Raw genomic sequence first — 17,511 nt, 5'->3', positions numbered from 1 at the left:
CGATTCTTTCTCTGGAGTGTGTGTTCTGTGGCGATTTGGATGCTATCAACAGACAAATACGGTATTTTGGATCTTCATTCCAAAGTAGTATTATAGCTTTCTTCCAGAAATTCAGCAGTCTTGCTAGAAAATGTATTAAAACTTAGGAAGTTCTGATGCATTTTACCTCAAATAGAACTAGTTCAGAGGACAAAAAAAAGCCTTTGTAACATCAAAATTTTGTCTTAAATTTGTTAATCAGAATCAAAACTTGCTCAAATACTCCCAAGTCACCTTTTTCATTATAAAAAAAATAATGTTTCAGGGAGGGGAAAAAACCTCCTACTTTCCAAACTTTTATTTTATTAAAAAAATAAATAAAAAAATACCCTACCCACAAACTTCAGACCTCGTATTGTTATGAGCCCAAACCTGCAAAGGTTTGATTGCTAACTTGTGCCAAGATTATGAACAGGATGGAAGGACTTGGGTGTGAAAAGCATGGGGAGAGATTTTTACGTGTCTTGTGAGTTTGCTGTGAAAACTCTTCCCCTCAGGGCGACAGCAACAGTGTTAAGAAGGAAATATGAGTGCATAGGAGTGAATTTTGCAGTATTCAGTATTTCTCCTTTACACAAGTTCTGTAATCTTTTCGTATACCTATTTTATGCTGCTTTAACAATTTTCCTGACAAAGAGCAACCACCAAATATTTCCATCGTGACCAACTCGTGAATACTGGTGAATCCTAAAATTCCAAAATCACAGATCTAGTTGCAGCCAGATCACAAGTCTAATTATCTTACATTAAGCATGGATGATTAAGAAGACTGTGTATATGAGTGGAAAATCTGAAGATGTATTTCAGCACCTCACTTAAAGCAGTTATGATATGGAAACACTTTCAAAAGGTTACTTTCATGCTATCTTAGCAGAAGTACAGCAGACAGATCAGCACACGGGCTTACCATCTTCACCGACCACTGCACAGTTCATTTGAAAACAGAAAGAAACGGGAAATTATTCACATGCAACGACCAGTTACGAAAATGATTAATGCCAAAAAATGTATCTTTAAAATACTACTTAAGAATTAAAACTTTGATTTCTAAAAAATACATTTTACTTTGAGCACAAGAAAAACAAAACACAATAATCAGAAATGCACTCCTGCTTTAAGAATTACTGATTAAAAAATTACTAGGTGATAATGGGTGGTCTAACTTATGAAAATCTAATACACAGCTTCATTAAACTACTTCTGAATTTTAATATTTTGAATAATATGCTAAACAACTACTGTAGGAGAAGAAACAAACACACAGCCAACATTGCACAAAATAGCAGAATTTGATGATGATGAAGGACTGGTCAGCCATATGCAAATAACTTGTTAATTATAGCCAACAATCCACTACCATCACTTTTACAAACATAATTTTTACAATGTATTTAACTTTGTTATCACAGTAGAACTACAATAAACAAGGACCTTTTTCAAGTCTAGAATTAGTAATTTTACTTTCTGAAAATGTTGTGGTCCAGATAAAGACATTTAAAGACTTTATCCTTAGAGGAAGCAAATAAAACATGGGATACCAGGTGTCATATCTTGGGATTAACATTCACAGCATTTTGAACATCTACCATGCTTTCAGTGACTTTGGATAACCCCTTTCCAGAGAAACACCAAGCAAGTGAGCAGATGCGTATCTCTGACATCATTTATGACCCGCAGCAATTGTTAAGGCTCTTGACTGGGGCACACACACAAAATTAGAATTTCTAGCAATGAGGAAAGTAAAGCATCTTCACAAATGATACTTTGGTAGAAACATCAATAAAGTTCGAAGATGTAAAATAGCTATAGAATAAACCTTTTGTTCCTTTTAGAAAGTCTTCCAAGAGAATACAAGTAAGGCTTACGTATCACTGTTGACGATGCATCTATTTATATATCAGGTGGCATTGAGCAAAACCTCTCATAAGCACTATCTGGCAATGTTAAGATTTCAAAGGGTAATAAGCAGTACATCATAGCAGTACTAATAAAGCAAGTTACACTTGCTTACGCTTAAAGACGTTTCTCAGTAACCTATTCTACAGCTACTGCTGGCTGCTTTCGCTATACAGCATGACAGGAAAATCTAATGCATGAAGCACAGAGCGAGGGCAGTCTGGTTTTGCGCTCTCCAGTGCCTTGAGTGACCTCTTGTACAGGGCACGCTGAACCAAGCAGTCCATGTGCTTACTGTCTGATACATGCCAACTCATGGATAAATCTCAGTAGAAGCAGAAGTGAACTGAATACCATTTGGTAGTTCTGCATGTCAACAACACTTGGACATCGCTTCCCAGGCACAAAACTCTGGAAAACAGCATCACGCACTAGCACTGAATCAAGATATATTACAAAGGTAAGACTGATCAATGAGATTACAAAAAAAACCTATTCAAATTACAGTATACGTTTAAGTTGAAAAGGCACTCAATATGTGGTAACGTGATGTCTGTTAAAATGCTTGCAAGGAATTTCAAAATACATAAAAACTAAATGCTCATCCTGAAGATTTACAGAGATTAACTATTTGATGTTGTGGGATATTGAAGTTCTCCAGATTTGTAGGATACTAGTGATCCTTGATAATTTTATAGAATACTATTCTATATTCAATTCATTCGCTTTTACAACATGAACAATGAATTACAAGCATTACTTCCATTATTTTCCATTAGCATTCTGTAGTTGTTAGGAGATGATCTTTTGCTTCAGTAAGAGGTTCCAGAGATCAGAACAAATTATAAGTGACTCAGAAGGGGAAAAGAGGAACTGTCCTCCATAAATACTTAGAGGATCACAAGAGTCTTCTAAAGAATGGTAATGGCAGAAAGATTATTTCCAATGTATCTGTGGGCCTGAAATAAGATGCCACAACATGACTTAAAAATAAAGCAAATAGTTTTTAAGTATAACTCATTATATTGCAGAATAACAGCAAGGGAGTCTCTAAATCATTCACTTTACTGCAATATAACATCGTTGTACTTTGATCTCCACATTACGTCATCAGTAGTCGGCCATTCTTGATACACATGAGACAGCAAGTCAATACTGTTTTCAAGTATCAAAGAATCATGAATTATATATACTCAAATGCATCCAATTATCTCATTATTTGGATCAATAAATATCATAAAACGTACATAAACTGGGCGGCCTATGTTTCACTGACAGAACAGAAAAGTGCCAGTTTATTTATCACTAGTACTATAAATGTTGCTAGGAAACCACTTAACATTTCCCTTTTATTGTCTACCAAAAAAATTCTGTTTGCTGAGTATGCCACTGTAAATTAGTAAATGGACTGATAAATCTCAGAAGGTGGCATTTAGTAGTAATTTTTCAGTAATTTTACCCCAAAGAACCCTGGACAAACAAGAACAGTTTATTAATCAGTAAATGCATTAAAATGGCAATGTTTCAAAAACCAGTATTTCAAAATCTGCAAGCACCATGTGCTATATAGCATTTGATGTACAAAAGAAATGAAATTTCTCTCTTCTTAGTTCAGCGTCTCGTAATCAACTACTATTATTTCAATTAAAAGTCAGTAAATGAGACATCTGATCTGTCAGATGTTTTCTGTGATGACTACATACCCAATGATAAATTACTGCAAAAATATGTTACATGATGGTAGGAAAACATTTGTGAATGTGAACAACAATGAAGAAAGGTTTCAAACACATGCTGAGCACCCTCTTTATAACACCTTTCTTTCAAGCACAAGTATTTGGAATGCAATAAAGAGTATTTGTATTTCTATTTATCTTTAACCTGTTGGTAACTTCTGCAGAATATGAAACAAAGTATCCTGACAGTGACCTTATAGCTGAAGTGTCCTTTTAACAAAGTAAGCCTTATAATGAGGGTGAAGAGCATCAGAAAAGCCACATCACAAACACACTGTTCATAGCCCATCATGCATTTCAACTTATCAAACTTACCCCTCTTTTGAGGCTTCTGAAAGAAGGAATTCTGGGCTTCCCTGTTTTTATGTCACTCATGCAATAATGCACTGGTTCAATGGAGAATATGGGATACTGGGACCCATTAGGAGTACTGGATGTGTATAAACTAGCAGGGGTTAGGGGTGGGGATTGTGGCTAATGTGGAAATAAAGAAAGCAATAAATAAGCCAAATGTTCAAAGTGATTTTAAAATGAAAATTCTGTCTTACAAAAATAAAATTTCCATCCAACACAGAAACAGCTTGTAACGTTCCTGACACACTAGAACTGTATTGGTTTTAAAAGATTTCTGCCACAATTTAGAGTTACAGGTTGGTGCAGAGAATGAAGGAATATTCAAAAAAGCTTCAGACTCAACACTTCCACAAGATCCTACCAAGATCCTGAAGCTGCCTCTCTCTGTTCTTAGTAAGTTCTACTTTTCACAACTTTAGTTACAGCCATTCTGAAACCTTGTGCATTCCTGCTCACTGCTTCTTCCTACGTTTTGACGTACTCTACCAAGTAAGCTAAGATAGAAATACTAAGTGCATCTACGGAGAACGACTAAAACAAAATGTATAATCAATCTCTGTAGTCAAGCTGGACTGACACACTATCACCACAAGAACTTTCTCTACTTTCTGCCTCCTCTTTTTTCAAATTGCTTCTCTGATTTTTTTTTTTGTGTCTCGTACCTCTGCTGCTTTTTCCCGGTTTTATTTTTCTGTACTGTTTCCTCTGCTGCACAACTCATTCCCTTTCCAAAAGGCTTTTGTGTCTTTGACAACATCAAAAAGAGGTAAATATATATCTGGAAGTCAAGACCAGATATAGTTTCAGCTAAATGAAGGCCCCAAGGCTACCATGAATACTCCAGCTACAAGAAATCAGCCTATTTTTGTATTAGTAATTTAAGAGTATCTTTTAAAACCTGTAAATAGTATTCGGAATCTCCTGGTAAGTATTTTGCTCCCAGCTGCTGTTTTGTAGAGCACTCCTCCATCCTCCCCAAAAACAGGTGAAAAAAAGGGACATAATTTCCCGTTTCCTCCAGGTCCTTACGAGATGCATGTAGTATGTACACACATACGTATACCTGTGATTCCATACAGGAAACAGTAAGGCTGACTCTCTGAATGCTACAAACAAAGTGAACAAACTGGGGCGAAGAAAAGGGTAGGGAAAGCCCTGTCAGCTAGCTTCAGCTGTCATTGTCCTAAGGAATTTCTTGTAACTACAGTAAGTGCCAAGGTCCAGACTGAAAACCAATGCAGATTTTCATAGCTTTCCTCTCCAAAATTCTCGGAAAGATGTCTTGTTGTCAACCTAGTAATCATGATCCTATTGCAGAACAGGCTGAATCTCACCCACCTCTGCAGCAAATGCAATAAATATGCTAATACATTAATGCATTTAAACTATTATCAATCATTAATTGTACTGCATCAATAGCAAACAATCAGTTTTGATTTAACACAGCTGTAGTTACATAATATACTGAGGAGGGAATAAAGGATCAGCTATAGCCTTTCTTTCTGTAAAGATCTGCTTTCTTGGAATACTATCAAGTGGAAAATAAATCCTACCCCTAACAAGCTCTGGGAATAGTTTTGTATAATAAATGGCAGAAACTGACTTGGAGCATTAAAATAATCTCATAGAAATTTGTGGGAATCATTAAAATGACTGATATGCTCCAATACTTAAAGACCTAGCACAAAATTTAACTATGTATATGCTTCACTATTCATTTGTATAGCTAATGCATGTATTAACAATCTTTTCTGTTGATCCACAAAGGCATCTTGCACAGAAAGTGTTAATTGAAACTCATATAATAATAGAAGAAAGGAGTAATTTCTCTGCTTTTTGAGTACAGGAGTATTTTTACCTATTTCATGTTTCTTCTGGGACATTTACCTGTATGGAGCTTCATATGTTTTATCAATAAGGTACTATAAATTTTAATATTTTCAGACAAAGCTCAGTAGTTTTCCAAACTAGCAGCAAGTATAATAAAAATCTATGTAAGACTCCTATATACAAACATCTACAAAATGTGACATTTAGAAGGGGGTTGCTTTTTGTAGTATAAATGAGAGATCTGAAGTCTGCCCGATTCCATAGCATACTCCCCCTCCCCTATTTTTACATTCACAATTAACAGCTTTTCTACGCGACTGTAGAAAGTCTTTATGGAAACTTAGAAACATGACAGAAATGGAAAACCACTTTTATCAAATAACTATTAAAACCACTCCCAGACACAAATCACTAGAACAAAAATTGGAAAACCTCGCCCAGTGAGAGCTTGATTTGTAGTATGATAAGTATCCAACCCCACTCAAACCTTCAGATCTCCTTACGCATATTTTAAAAGTCAGTGGCAGGCAAGGGGAAGGTTATTTTAAAATAAATAAATTGCTGCTTCCATGCAATCTAGATCTTCACATTTTAATTTTCTGAATAGTAGTTTCTTAATTGTTACCTTTGGTTTCTTTCCAAATAGCCACAGCTTTCCTTTAGCCTTGCCCACTGTAGTTTTTGAATCAATTCTCATTCCTTCCTGCTTTGGTGTACTGATGGTTCCATCAGAGATAGTTCTGTAAATATTCTGACTGTAATCTTCAAATGGAAAATCTCCAGGAGGTTCAAAACCGGATTTGAAGCAGTCTATCACTAGTTGAGAGTCCTAAACATAGTACATTAAGGAGTTTAAAAAGCAAAACAAGCAAACAAAGCAAACATCAAGAACCGGAGAGAGAAATAAATGGAGACAGAAATTTTCCCTTTAATGGCAGAGGTGCACAGATGGAAAAGTGTGAAAGATGAGAGCTCAAAATGCATATTTTTGGATAGATCAAGTTACAATAACGTATGTTCTTTTTTCTCAGCAGTGTTACCATGAGTGCAAATCAAAGCATTAGCACTGAAATGAAGATTACACTAAGAAACTAGATGTAGTAAGATATAATAGAGAAGAACCCATAATTAGAAGGAGTAAGAAAGAAGCGCCAACAGCTGCAACCAAACAGGACGTAGAATGATTCTTTGTTAGCTGAACACCCTGTGTATGATTTCACGCTACATACTGGAGAAAATACCAGCCGTGTTGGTATTTCAGGATGTTTCAGGATAACCAAAATAACATGTCCAAAATCACATACAGTGAGAAAGCGTCAAAGCTTTTCAGATTGCAAGAAAGCAATGAAACAGGAAGAGAACAGACACTGAAAGTGGAAGTGACCATTTAGGCTGAAACTGAAGTCACAACACTTTTCAAGCAGACAAATATTTCACAACAGAAAGGTAAACGTACAGGGTAAGTCCATCTTTCCCCTCTCCACAGCTTCTATATTGGTTAAATTGCTCATGCACATTTAAAAAGTTGCTCAATTCTACTTACTCTATGTTCATCAACTGATTTTGCTGCAAGAATCATCCCTTCTAAACATTTAGAGATAATCGGAATAACCTTGCGCTCAGAGTCAGCAAAGCCTTTGTAACATTCACTAAGTTTGATAGTCCTCCTTTCATCCATTTCTTGAAGTTGCTGCAAGCACAAAGTAAGACAAAATAAAGCTTTTATTTGCAGATTTTTTTTTCCCTGATTCTGATATATGCAGTTGTTGTGGTCACCACAATAGTACAGAATTTCTGTGCATCCCCAGTATTTTTATTTGCTTAACAACACAGAATTTAAGTTTAAAAATCAAGTCATTTCAGAGACAGACTTAAGATGTCCAGAACAGTAACCACGAAGAGTTGATAGTCTTTGATTTTTAAAACTGATGTAAAGGACTGGACTTCTTTTTCCTTATTCTTTTTTAAAGCATGTGTACAGTGTCCACAGCCACTTATTTAATTTAAAATGAGGTTTTTTATGCAAAAATGAAAGCTACAGTATAGAAATTCTACTAATTTCTAGATGTCTTCACTCTCTCCTAGTTGCAAATAATTTCTCTCTGCTGATAAATATCTCTATCTTGCTTTTATATTTATACTTTCCAATAAATACCAAAATGAGGAAATCAGAAATATCAAAATTATATGCTATTTTGACATGCTCTCTGAAATACAAACCATTTCCTTTAGAAGTGTGCAAGAAAATAAAGAATACCATTACATAAGATTTGTAATAGAAGTCTACTGGAACACAACAAAAAGAACAAATTAAAGCGAAATGCTATTAAGATAATAGCCCTGGACCTTTCACCTAATTGAAGGTTGAAAAAAACCCAAAAGAAAACAAAAAGCAGTAATACATACATCAACAAGTTATCAAAAATGGGATAAAAAGTTGGACCTTTCCTGTATCTGCTCTAACAAAGGCAGATGTCTCAAACAGCATCCAATTTCATCTCTCCAAAACAAAGCAACAACCTAGTGATGCTAAATCCCTCTCCCAAGGGTCTCCCATAGCACGTTACCACGTACTTGCAAGGAAATAATAAAAATGTGGTCCCAAGAGAAAGTAGGACTAGGCCTTTCTGCTCCTCCAGGAGACTTCAAAAAACGTAAGTCATATCTCACAATGATAATGGATTTTAACCCTAGAGAAATAAAGGCAATAAACCAAAACTCCAGTCCATGCTACAAACAAAGGTGATCAAACTGTTTCTCCCGGGAGTTGACTGCAATTCCTCTATCAGTATGATTATGTCAGATCTACTGTAGTGCTGCTTAACAGTTAAAATATTAGAACATTCTTTAATAAGCCAAAGCAATTTTCTCCTGTGAATCCTAGACCTTCTAACAAGTATTTTTCAAAAATATTAACTCCCTTGTGCTCCTGGAAAATGCAAGCATTCTTAAGATGATACACCTTCAAATAAAGTGAGCATTTTTAACTTTCCCTTTTCTCACTCCATGTGTCTCAATCAGTTTCTGTCCTCACAGTATTCTCCCAAATGGCTAAACGTTGGTACCAATACACTTCTGAACTCTCCCTCACCTGACACCCCCCAACTACTTTAACTAGTTTTGCAAAGTCTCTCTGGTTTTGAAAGAATCTTAAAAAACAAAAAAAAAAAAGATCAAAACAGTTACATGAAGCACCTTAAGAAATCCTCTTTTTAGATGCAAAGTATTGATCTAATTTGATGTTTAACTTATTTTATTATTTGAGAGAGTTATGTGGATTGCTGGTAATATTGATGAAGCAAAGACCAATGGGGGGGTAGGGGGAAAGTAGTTCTGCCTCCATTCCACCCATTTTGTACCTGTCGATGAGATACATTAAACCAGTCACCATCAGCTATACACTTTCCTTCATCTCTGCCAGAGTCAAAGCATTCACACACACACAAATATCAGAAGGACTAGTGATCAAACCTTATTAGAATGATGGTTTTAAATGTTCGCTCTCACCTAGTTGTCTCAATTTATTTTGCCACACCTCTTCAGCAATATTTAAACACTCTATAAAATATAGAATCTTCATAGACAACAGAATATTTTCATTGCAAGTCTAAGCATAATTACTGTAAGCAACTCTCATGATAAAAAACAGGTTCTATCAAGATTATGCTAATTTATTGATAAAATTATCCACTAAAATAAAAAAAAATGTTTTAATTTTAAAATCTTACTTCTCCCTTAAAAAATCAGGCATACTTTCTCTGTTAATTATTTTACCTTATAAATCTGAGGAATGACAATGTAGTAGTGTTTGTGCTGTTCCCCATTAAAATTCTGTAGTTGTGCAGCATATTCATTTTTATTTTCATCAGCCATATGTGTGCGCAGGTTTAACTGTTGCTTAGCCTAGTAGGAAAGTATTATCAGTTTAAACAGGTCTTGTACTTTTCAATGACACACAGCACTATTTTAATTTATTTTACAAACTATGTAAAAACACTAATCACAAATAATCAAAACTGACATCCTTATAACTGAAATAAAAAGAATCTGAGACTTCATATATACCGACAGTCTACAGACCTAATCTGTTATATACAGAGAGCAATGATTATTTTAGCTCCCTTAGCCATATCACTTAAAAGCATGTCCTAAAAAACACAGAAGTGACTGAACATATATATCACATGATACCAAATACCAGGAAGGCTACCTGTTTAAGGAAGACAGTCATCATCTCAACAGCATGATCTTGAGACTAACGAAGCACACATTCTACTGTAATTTTGATTTTGCACATAATAAGCAAGCATATTTCATCCAGTTTTATACAAAGAATGTTGTTCCAGTACTGATGATAAACATGCAAGTAACATGTTTTTCGTAATAAAGAGAGAGTAAAGAAAGAAATAGCATTGCTCTTACCTTCTCAACATCAGCCTTTGTTGCATTAGTATCGTTGTCCAGTCTTTCATAGCTTTGCTGTGCCTTCTCTGCCTCTCTGCACTCTCTCTCAAATTTCTTTTTGCTCTACAAAAGCCACAAAAATACTGCTTCAACAGCTACTACCTCCTTTTGGCTTCGTACAGTAATTTTTAAATATAAACATCAAAGCTTCTATTTAAATATCTTAAATTCGCTGAGTATCTTTAAGTAGATACATTGATCTTGCAGCAACCAAGTCTCAAATTTTCAACTTCTCTATTTAAAACTTAGTTCTGTGCAGTACCAGAAAGAAAACAATTGTAACTATGCTATGAAATGTCAGATAATCAAAATATAAAGTAACCTATTAAAGATCCACAGTTAATTATAAACAGACATGTCCACTTTCTAGCCTGACTTCAATAACCTACATAAAAGTTAGGGGACAGAAAACTTAAACCCAGACTTGTATGACTAAAATTTTCAAGTTCCCTTCTTCAGTGATCTATTTTTATTGAATAAATTCAACTGAAGTATTCTGAAATTAGTCTCAAGGATTTACCTACATTACAAGATCTTAGCATACCCATCTGTTACCATCAGTATTGATATCAACGGGCGTAGCTGTAAGCAGCACAGACAACAGTATCCAGTGCACTTGATGTTCAATATATCTGGCTGTTGTCAAGACAACCACTGTAGGAAAAACTGTTGCAGCTCAGGAAGGAGTTATCTCTAGAGACAACCTTGCAACAGAGATGGCTGAGCACTGCTCTCCTGCTTCAGTACCAAGTCAGGCAACTGAGTTAGTGTGTCCCCTAAAGGCTGCACGCCTCCGTAAGACTGACTTTGCACTCAAGTAAACACAGTGCACACAACGGAACTGATTGGTTGAGGTGAACTCTGGGAGTTATCTCAGCAAAGGGTGACAGCATCTGAAACTATCACATCTGCTTCTACTTTGATCCTCTGACCATGAATTAAACTCTTTGACATGACACTGAAGCAAGACATTGCTTATCTTGGTCCACAACAACAAAACACCTCTCCGGTACTGCTTCACAATAATCTGGATCAAAGATGCACCAGATTTCTAAGACACAAAACCAGCAGAATATCAGAATGCGTCTTGAACACACTTGGTTGAATTTCATATTTTCTCATCTTTAAAAGCATGTCTATCAAGAAAAAGGAGCTTATAATCTGTTCTAGAGAAATTAATTTCCTGCATTTCTCCATTAAAAAATAATTTTACCCCCCAAAAGTACAGTAGTTTGTAGCGGTATTCTTGAATAGACCTCATGTAATAAGCCCTCAAACTCCAGTCAAATACAGTGGCTTAAGATTTCATCTTCATATAAATAAATTGTCATTATTAATTACTCTCTAAACAAAAAGTAGCCTGCAGAGAAGCAACTAAATTCGTCTGTACCCGTGTTAAAATCTTATTTCTCTACACTGGTTAAAAGCCATGGCTTCGCTCAAACATATACACAGAAGCTGCTTACAGGAGGAAAACCTGTTTTAAACAGGGAGCTACAAATACATTGAACTGTATTTTGGATATTACAAAGTCTGATTTGGATATTCATTAATATAGCTAATCATTAAAGTCCAAGCAAGCAAGATGACTTGTTTATTATTAATATAATTATGTATAATATTATCAATCTATTATATTACTGTATATTATTAAGTCTGACAGGAAAACAAAACAAAACACGAACTCACATTATCCATCTGTTTCCAGCACATGTCCAGATACTGTTGAGCCTTTCGCCCTTCCTGAAGATGCTAAAAACACAAGTTACTTTAATCTACGTACCTTTTAAGTACCATTACCATAAGTTCGGCCCTGGTCTAGCTGACACACTATGATGTGCAGTATCTCCCACACATTACCAGTACTCTTTGGAAGACATTACTAATCATATAAGATCAGTACCACAGATGAAAATTACACTGTCTCCTAAGATCTTAATTTTTACGTTTAATAAACATAGTAAACCACTACATAAAAATACAGAATAACTTTAAATATATTGTTTTATAAATTTATTACAAAACCTACTTATTGCCAAGTTCATTAAATTCTGTAAACAAATATATTAATTCATTAGAAGACATCCGTTTTGATAGTCTATTATCAAATCAAAATATAGAAATTACCATTTTTCTCTCAGTTTTTAGATCATGAGAATATCTCATCAATTCTCCATATACTCTGTGTCCCATTTCTTCTGCAACTACTTCTCGTTGTCCTGCATAGTCATTCAACTCGTTAAGGATGTTAAAAAAGGCAATACACGAAGTAAACCTGACGGAAAGTACATACACAAGCACACATACACAAAAAGTGAGACAGTTTTTTTAAATTAACTTCTTTTAGTATAGTCTGTACTCCTGATTAAACAATAAAAAAACCCATATACATATATTACAATAAACCTTATCTTAATGCTAACTGAATTATAGTAGAAATGCAAGTCGGGAAAGCCTACATTAAGCCTAGCATGTACTATATGTTGCAATGTCTCTTCAAATACATTTTATAAGAATACATATTTTTGTGGATGGAAAAGAAAGAAGAAGAATACTACCTGGAAAGCCCTGTAGTATAGTGGTATCTCCTAAGCTGTCAACTGAGAGGCCTGAGCTTGGGAACGGATACATACGTCCCTAGGCTCGGAGGCTGAACTTGCTGCAGAGATGATGTGCTTGGTAGTCTTGAGGGTGGAACATGCCAATCACACCACTGATATGCACTCCGATAGATGATCTACAGAACAAGTTTGCTATCAGCTCTGGAGACAGCTGACTGTTTGCCTGCCCACCTCTTGGCTGGAAGTAAGGTGCCACTATGGCTGGCACTAAAAAGGGGGGGAAGACGAGGGGCAAAGGGTAGAAAGTGTGTGTGGAAGGGAAGAAAGAAAAAAAAAATAAAAACACAGGCACCACATTAAAATACACATCTTTCTCTTAACTGTTGAATACTGCCATCTCCATAGGCTTGGCTCTGGGGAGTTCAAATGCCACCCTAGCACTAGAAATCACATTCCCTGTGGTCCAGGATCTCTAAGTAGTCAAAAGAACTAGAGGAAATCCTAGTGTGAATTCTCAGGCACTCTGTGCACAGCATGTGCTCTGGCTGCAAAGTGCAACTTGCCTGCTTTCTTTTCTTCCTAAGAGTTCTCCCTAAAGAAAAACAGTATTATGTTTTTCTAAATAAATACAAAAATGGCTATGGACGTGGACAGCAAAACAACCACCTCTCTGATAAAAATCATGAAGCTGTTTAGCACAAATTGCTCCTCCACAGTTAGACAGTCCCTTATTTTGTCTCTGGAGTCCAAGCAAGTCAGCAGTTTAAGAGCTCTTCTTGCCAAAACCATGACAACTTTGTGTACGCTCAAGTCTCAGTATACAAATGTATAGCTATATTTGTACTGTCACAAAAATGCACTGAAAAACTCTACTAAACAAAAAAAACACAGCCTAAGGACACATAATTACTTTTCTACTAAAAAATAATACTAGACTGTATATAGCATACTGAACTTCTGCTTTCAAACCTTCAGCTAGCTAAAGATTGATTTGGAACGGAGCAAGTACAACCTGCCATGTTTACTAACCTTAAAATACTAACAGAAGTAAACTCGGGTTTCATGCTTAAGAACTACAGCAGAACTGTATGAAGCCAAGCAGAATTCTTTTGTTGTCTTAGTCAAACACTTTATCTTAAAAAAAAAAAAAAAATCCACAAAAGGACAGAGTGTACTGTAGCCCTCATTTCTTATACACAGAACTTGAAATGCACATTTTTACCTGGGCTCCTCATCTTTGGGTGAACGTTTAGGACAGTACTTCTTAACCAGATTTCTATTAAGGAAGGAACAAAAAAAATATGCTGTTTTAGAGTCTCTTAAGAAGAGAAGACATACACATAGAAAACTGCATGAATAAATTATTTCTTTTTAATGACTTTAAGGAACAAATCTATTCCCTCTGTCATCTTATAAAGGCCCTTTAGATAACACAAGGCAGAAACCTACGGCATTTTCAAAGTTTTACGTCACTTTGTTATACAAAAACGTAAGTACTTTAAAAACCTGTATTACACAGTGACTAGACATAAAATAGCGAGTTCTTTATTTAACATCCTTTTCACACATGCAAAAGAAGCTAGCAAATGAGAAAAAAGCAAATGGATGATCACTGTGCAAGATACAGATAACACACACTGTATGCTACACCCATGAGCACAAAACTCCATGCCTGAATTAAGCTTTGAGTGTACATTCAGGTCAGAGGTTTTAACCATAGTATCTCCAAATCTTCAAGAAGCATATTTCCAGAACAGAAGAGGCAACCTCATTTCAGGAAAAATACTACATTTTACCCTACCACCAGTGTTGTAAATATCATGCTTTCAGAAACCAAGAAAGTATCTCAAAGATGATCCATGGGACCAGTACTTTACACAGTAACCACAGCCCAATTTCCAAGAACACTGATAGAAACTCCTTTGCTTATCATAAAATGCAGAAACAGCACCCTAAAACACAAACTACATCATCTACTCTCCCCTAGAGCATAAATGACACAAGCACACATTGCTTACACCAACAACTGCAAAGTATTTGCAGTTACAGATATTGTTACAAATACCCAAATCCTGTGATGAACATGAAATGAAGCCACACAATTCTACAGGCAGAAGGGATTAGAGGAGAGAATGTCCAGTGATTTTTCCAATTCTTATCTTCCTGTACGTCAACCTTTCCTGTAAACTTCTGAGTACACATTTTTTCCAGCACACCATTCTACCTTGACTTACAATATTGTTTTCCTGACAGCAATAAGGTCTTTTAAAATTCTTGAAATTCAAAAGGATACATGTTGTCGGTCTTGAAAAAAAAAAATATCCATAATTTCCTCCTCATTTTTAGTAGCTGGATTGTTCATACCTTCAATTGGTTGCATTTGTTACTCCAGCAATTTTCAAAATTGTCAAGTTTTTCCATGAAACAGAAAAATTGAAATAACTCTACCACAGTTCTTTTCCTTTCCCTGTGAGTCTGTAATTTTACAGCAAATAAAGAATCCTTCTTTGCATGAAAGAAAAACAGGTAAGATGTAGTACTTTTCTCAAATTGCTTACCCTCGATCTTTGTGGTCTTTGAGGTCAAAGCAGCAAAACATCTCAGTTGCTGTGTATTTTTAAAAGCAACAAACAGTATGGCACTTCAGGACATAGTTTAATAGGCATGGTGATGATGGGTTGACAGTTGGACTTCATGATCTTGGAGGTCTTTTCCAACTTTAATGGTCCTATGATTCTAATGCTCCACTCTTCAGATCCACACTCATACTAGCTGCTTGTCAACCTGCGTTTTTTCAAAGATTGAAATCTAATTTCTCTGTGTTTTCAAAGTGTTGGTGTTTACTTCTTGGAAAAGCCATTTATGCTGCATTGTTCACATGAATTTAAAACTGTGTGTTTATTAGTAAGTGGTTTCTTTTCTCATTTTTAATGCCTCTGAAGATCTTCCCTTGAAAAGGCTTCTGCATGGTTGCTTAGCCTACATCATTGTATGCTTGTTATGCACTTCACTACTCAGAAGGTTTTAAGTGGCAGGAAAGAAGGGTCACAAATAAAGATTATTTACTAGCATGCTGACTTCTGTTCTGTTTTCATTGTATAATGCAACTGTTTACATTCCTAGGAAGACAAAGATATTAGATAAATCCTTCTCCTAATAGAAGTCAGTTTCGTTAGTCAATGCTGTCTACCACAGGATCACAGGAAGATACTGTTTTGAGACACTGTCTGATCAGGATTTAAGGCTCAATTACAGCACAAAGTACAATAACCAAAGTCAGTAAATATGAAACAACAAACAAATGCAGAACTTACAGCTCAAAGAAAAAGCCAGTGTTCATGTGAACAATGCAGCATAAATGGCTTTTCCAAGAAGTAAACACCAACACTTTGAAAACACAGAGAAATTAGATTTCAATCTTTGAAAAAACGCAGGTTGACAAGCAGCTAGTATGAGTGTGGATCTGAAGAGTGGAGCATTAGAATCATAGGACCATTAAAGTTGGAAAAGACCTCCAAGATCATGAAGTCCAACTGTCAACCCATCATCACCATGCCTATTAAACTATGTCCTGAAGTGCCATATCTACACTTTTATTTCAAAGAGAAGTCAGCTGACACTTTAAGGGGGCATAACATTCTTGAATATTTTTATTTAAAGGTGTGTCTAATCCTCAGGATCAAAATATGGATCTGGACTAATTTAGAAGAAAGTTGCAGAAGTAATTGCAGACCATCAGAACTGAACCTGCTCTATACTTCCTTAGAAAAGTGTGGATTGATGACACTTCAACCCTCTCTGCAAGTACAATTTAGACTTCTACCACTCTCTGTCTTACACCCATCTGGAAGCAGATTTCATACAGGACTAACCACACCCAACTGTGCTGCTCCTGTAATTTTATGAACCTCTCTTCTCAGTATCAATTGGTCTCAAGTAAACCCAGTGAGATAGCAGCCTGGACTATATCACAGATTTTTAAGAGAAGTACCTCAGTCATATAGCCAAACGTTTCAAGAAGCACCCTAGTTAATAAATTTAATTTATTTATAGTTGTGTACATAAAACATCTACATAAATTTTGCAGACATTTGTACAAACATTGGGTTTACCAACTCAAAACTAAGTTTTCTTCAGTCAATTAATATAGCATGTAAAGAACAGGAGCAGCATCGTCAATATGGTAGAATTTGTATCAAGGTAGCAGCTCAGGTACTGTGGCATCTGCTTATACTAAATCTATATATCATATTACAAATGAGCCTGGGAACAGACTTTGAAGTCTGCTTTCATAAGTTACTAAAAAAAATACAGTAAGTACTTAAAGGCATTTCATATTTATATGTAAAGTAACACTTTCAACAGGGTTCTGATAGCTTCAGTGATGGCATATCAGTATTACGGACTGGGTGAAAACGATGACAATGAACCGTATTTAATAACATGTAATCAGAAGAAGTTGTAACCGAAGAGATGAATCTTAAAAATGTAACATGAAATTCGAGTTTACAAAGCTGAATATCCTTGGAACCGTTAAGAATTCGTATGTTTTGGCTTGCAGAAACATCACCATAAAAAAAAACCCTGCCACATCCCTATTTGGATAATAATCAACAGTGGAAATTCTCAGC

The 17,511-nt window shown here is 35.6% G+C and overlaps 1 protein-coding gene across 6 annotated transcripts in view; it reads right to left on the bottom strand.

Moving 5' to 3' along the window:
* Window positions 1-17,511, bottom strand: part of FNBP1L (formin binding protein 1 like) — a 56,831-nt gene that overhangs the window by 4,827 nt on the left and 34,493 nt on the right. For 3 of the 6 annotated variants that reach the window (XM_075424940.1, XM_075424938.1, XM_075424939.1), the window contains exons 3-11: window positions 14,103-14,156; window positions 12,447-12,594; window positions 12,009-12,071; window positions 10,278-10,382; window positions 9,630-9,758; window positions 7,399-7,545; window positions 6,481-6,684; window positions 3,987-4,145; window positions 947-961 (exon numbers count right to left, since the gene is read on the bottom strand). In XM_075424940.1, the coding sequence (XP_075281055.1) occupies window positions 947-961; window positions 3,987-4,145; window positions 6,481-6,684; window positions 7,399-7,545; window positions 9,630-9,758; window positions 10,278-10,382; window positions 12,009-12,071; window positions 12,447-12,594; window positions 14,103-14,156 (1,024 nt within the window). Of the gene's footprint in view, window positions 1-946; window positions 962-3,986; window positions 4,146-6,480; window positions 6,685-7,398; window positions 7,546-9,629; window positions 9,759-10,277; window positions 10,383-12,008; window positions 12,072-12,446; window positions 12,595-12,877; window positions 13,050-14,102; window positions 14,157-17,511 lie in introns of those variants that run through there. The other 3 variants (XM_075424943.1, XM_075424941.1, XM_075424942.1) reach the window with 3 other exon arrangements.

The sequence above is a fragment of the Opisthocomus hoazin genome, chromosome 6 (genome assembly GCF_030867145.1).
Source record: "Opisthocomus hoazin isolate bOpiHoa1 chromosome 6, bOpiHoa1.hap1, whole genome shotgun sequence".
Lineage (NCBI taxonomy): Eukaryota > Metazoa > Chordata > Aves > Opisthocomiformes > Opisthocomidae > Opisthocomus > Opisthocomus hoazin.
This window is presented reverse-complemented; position numbering and strand designations above follow the sequence as displayed.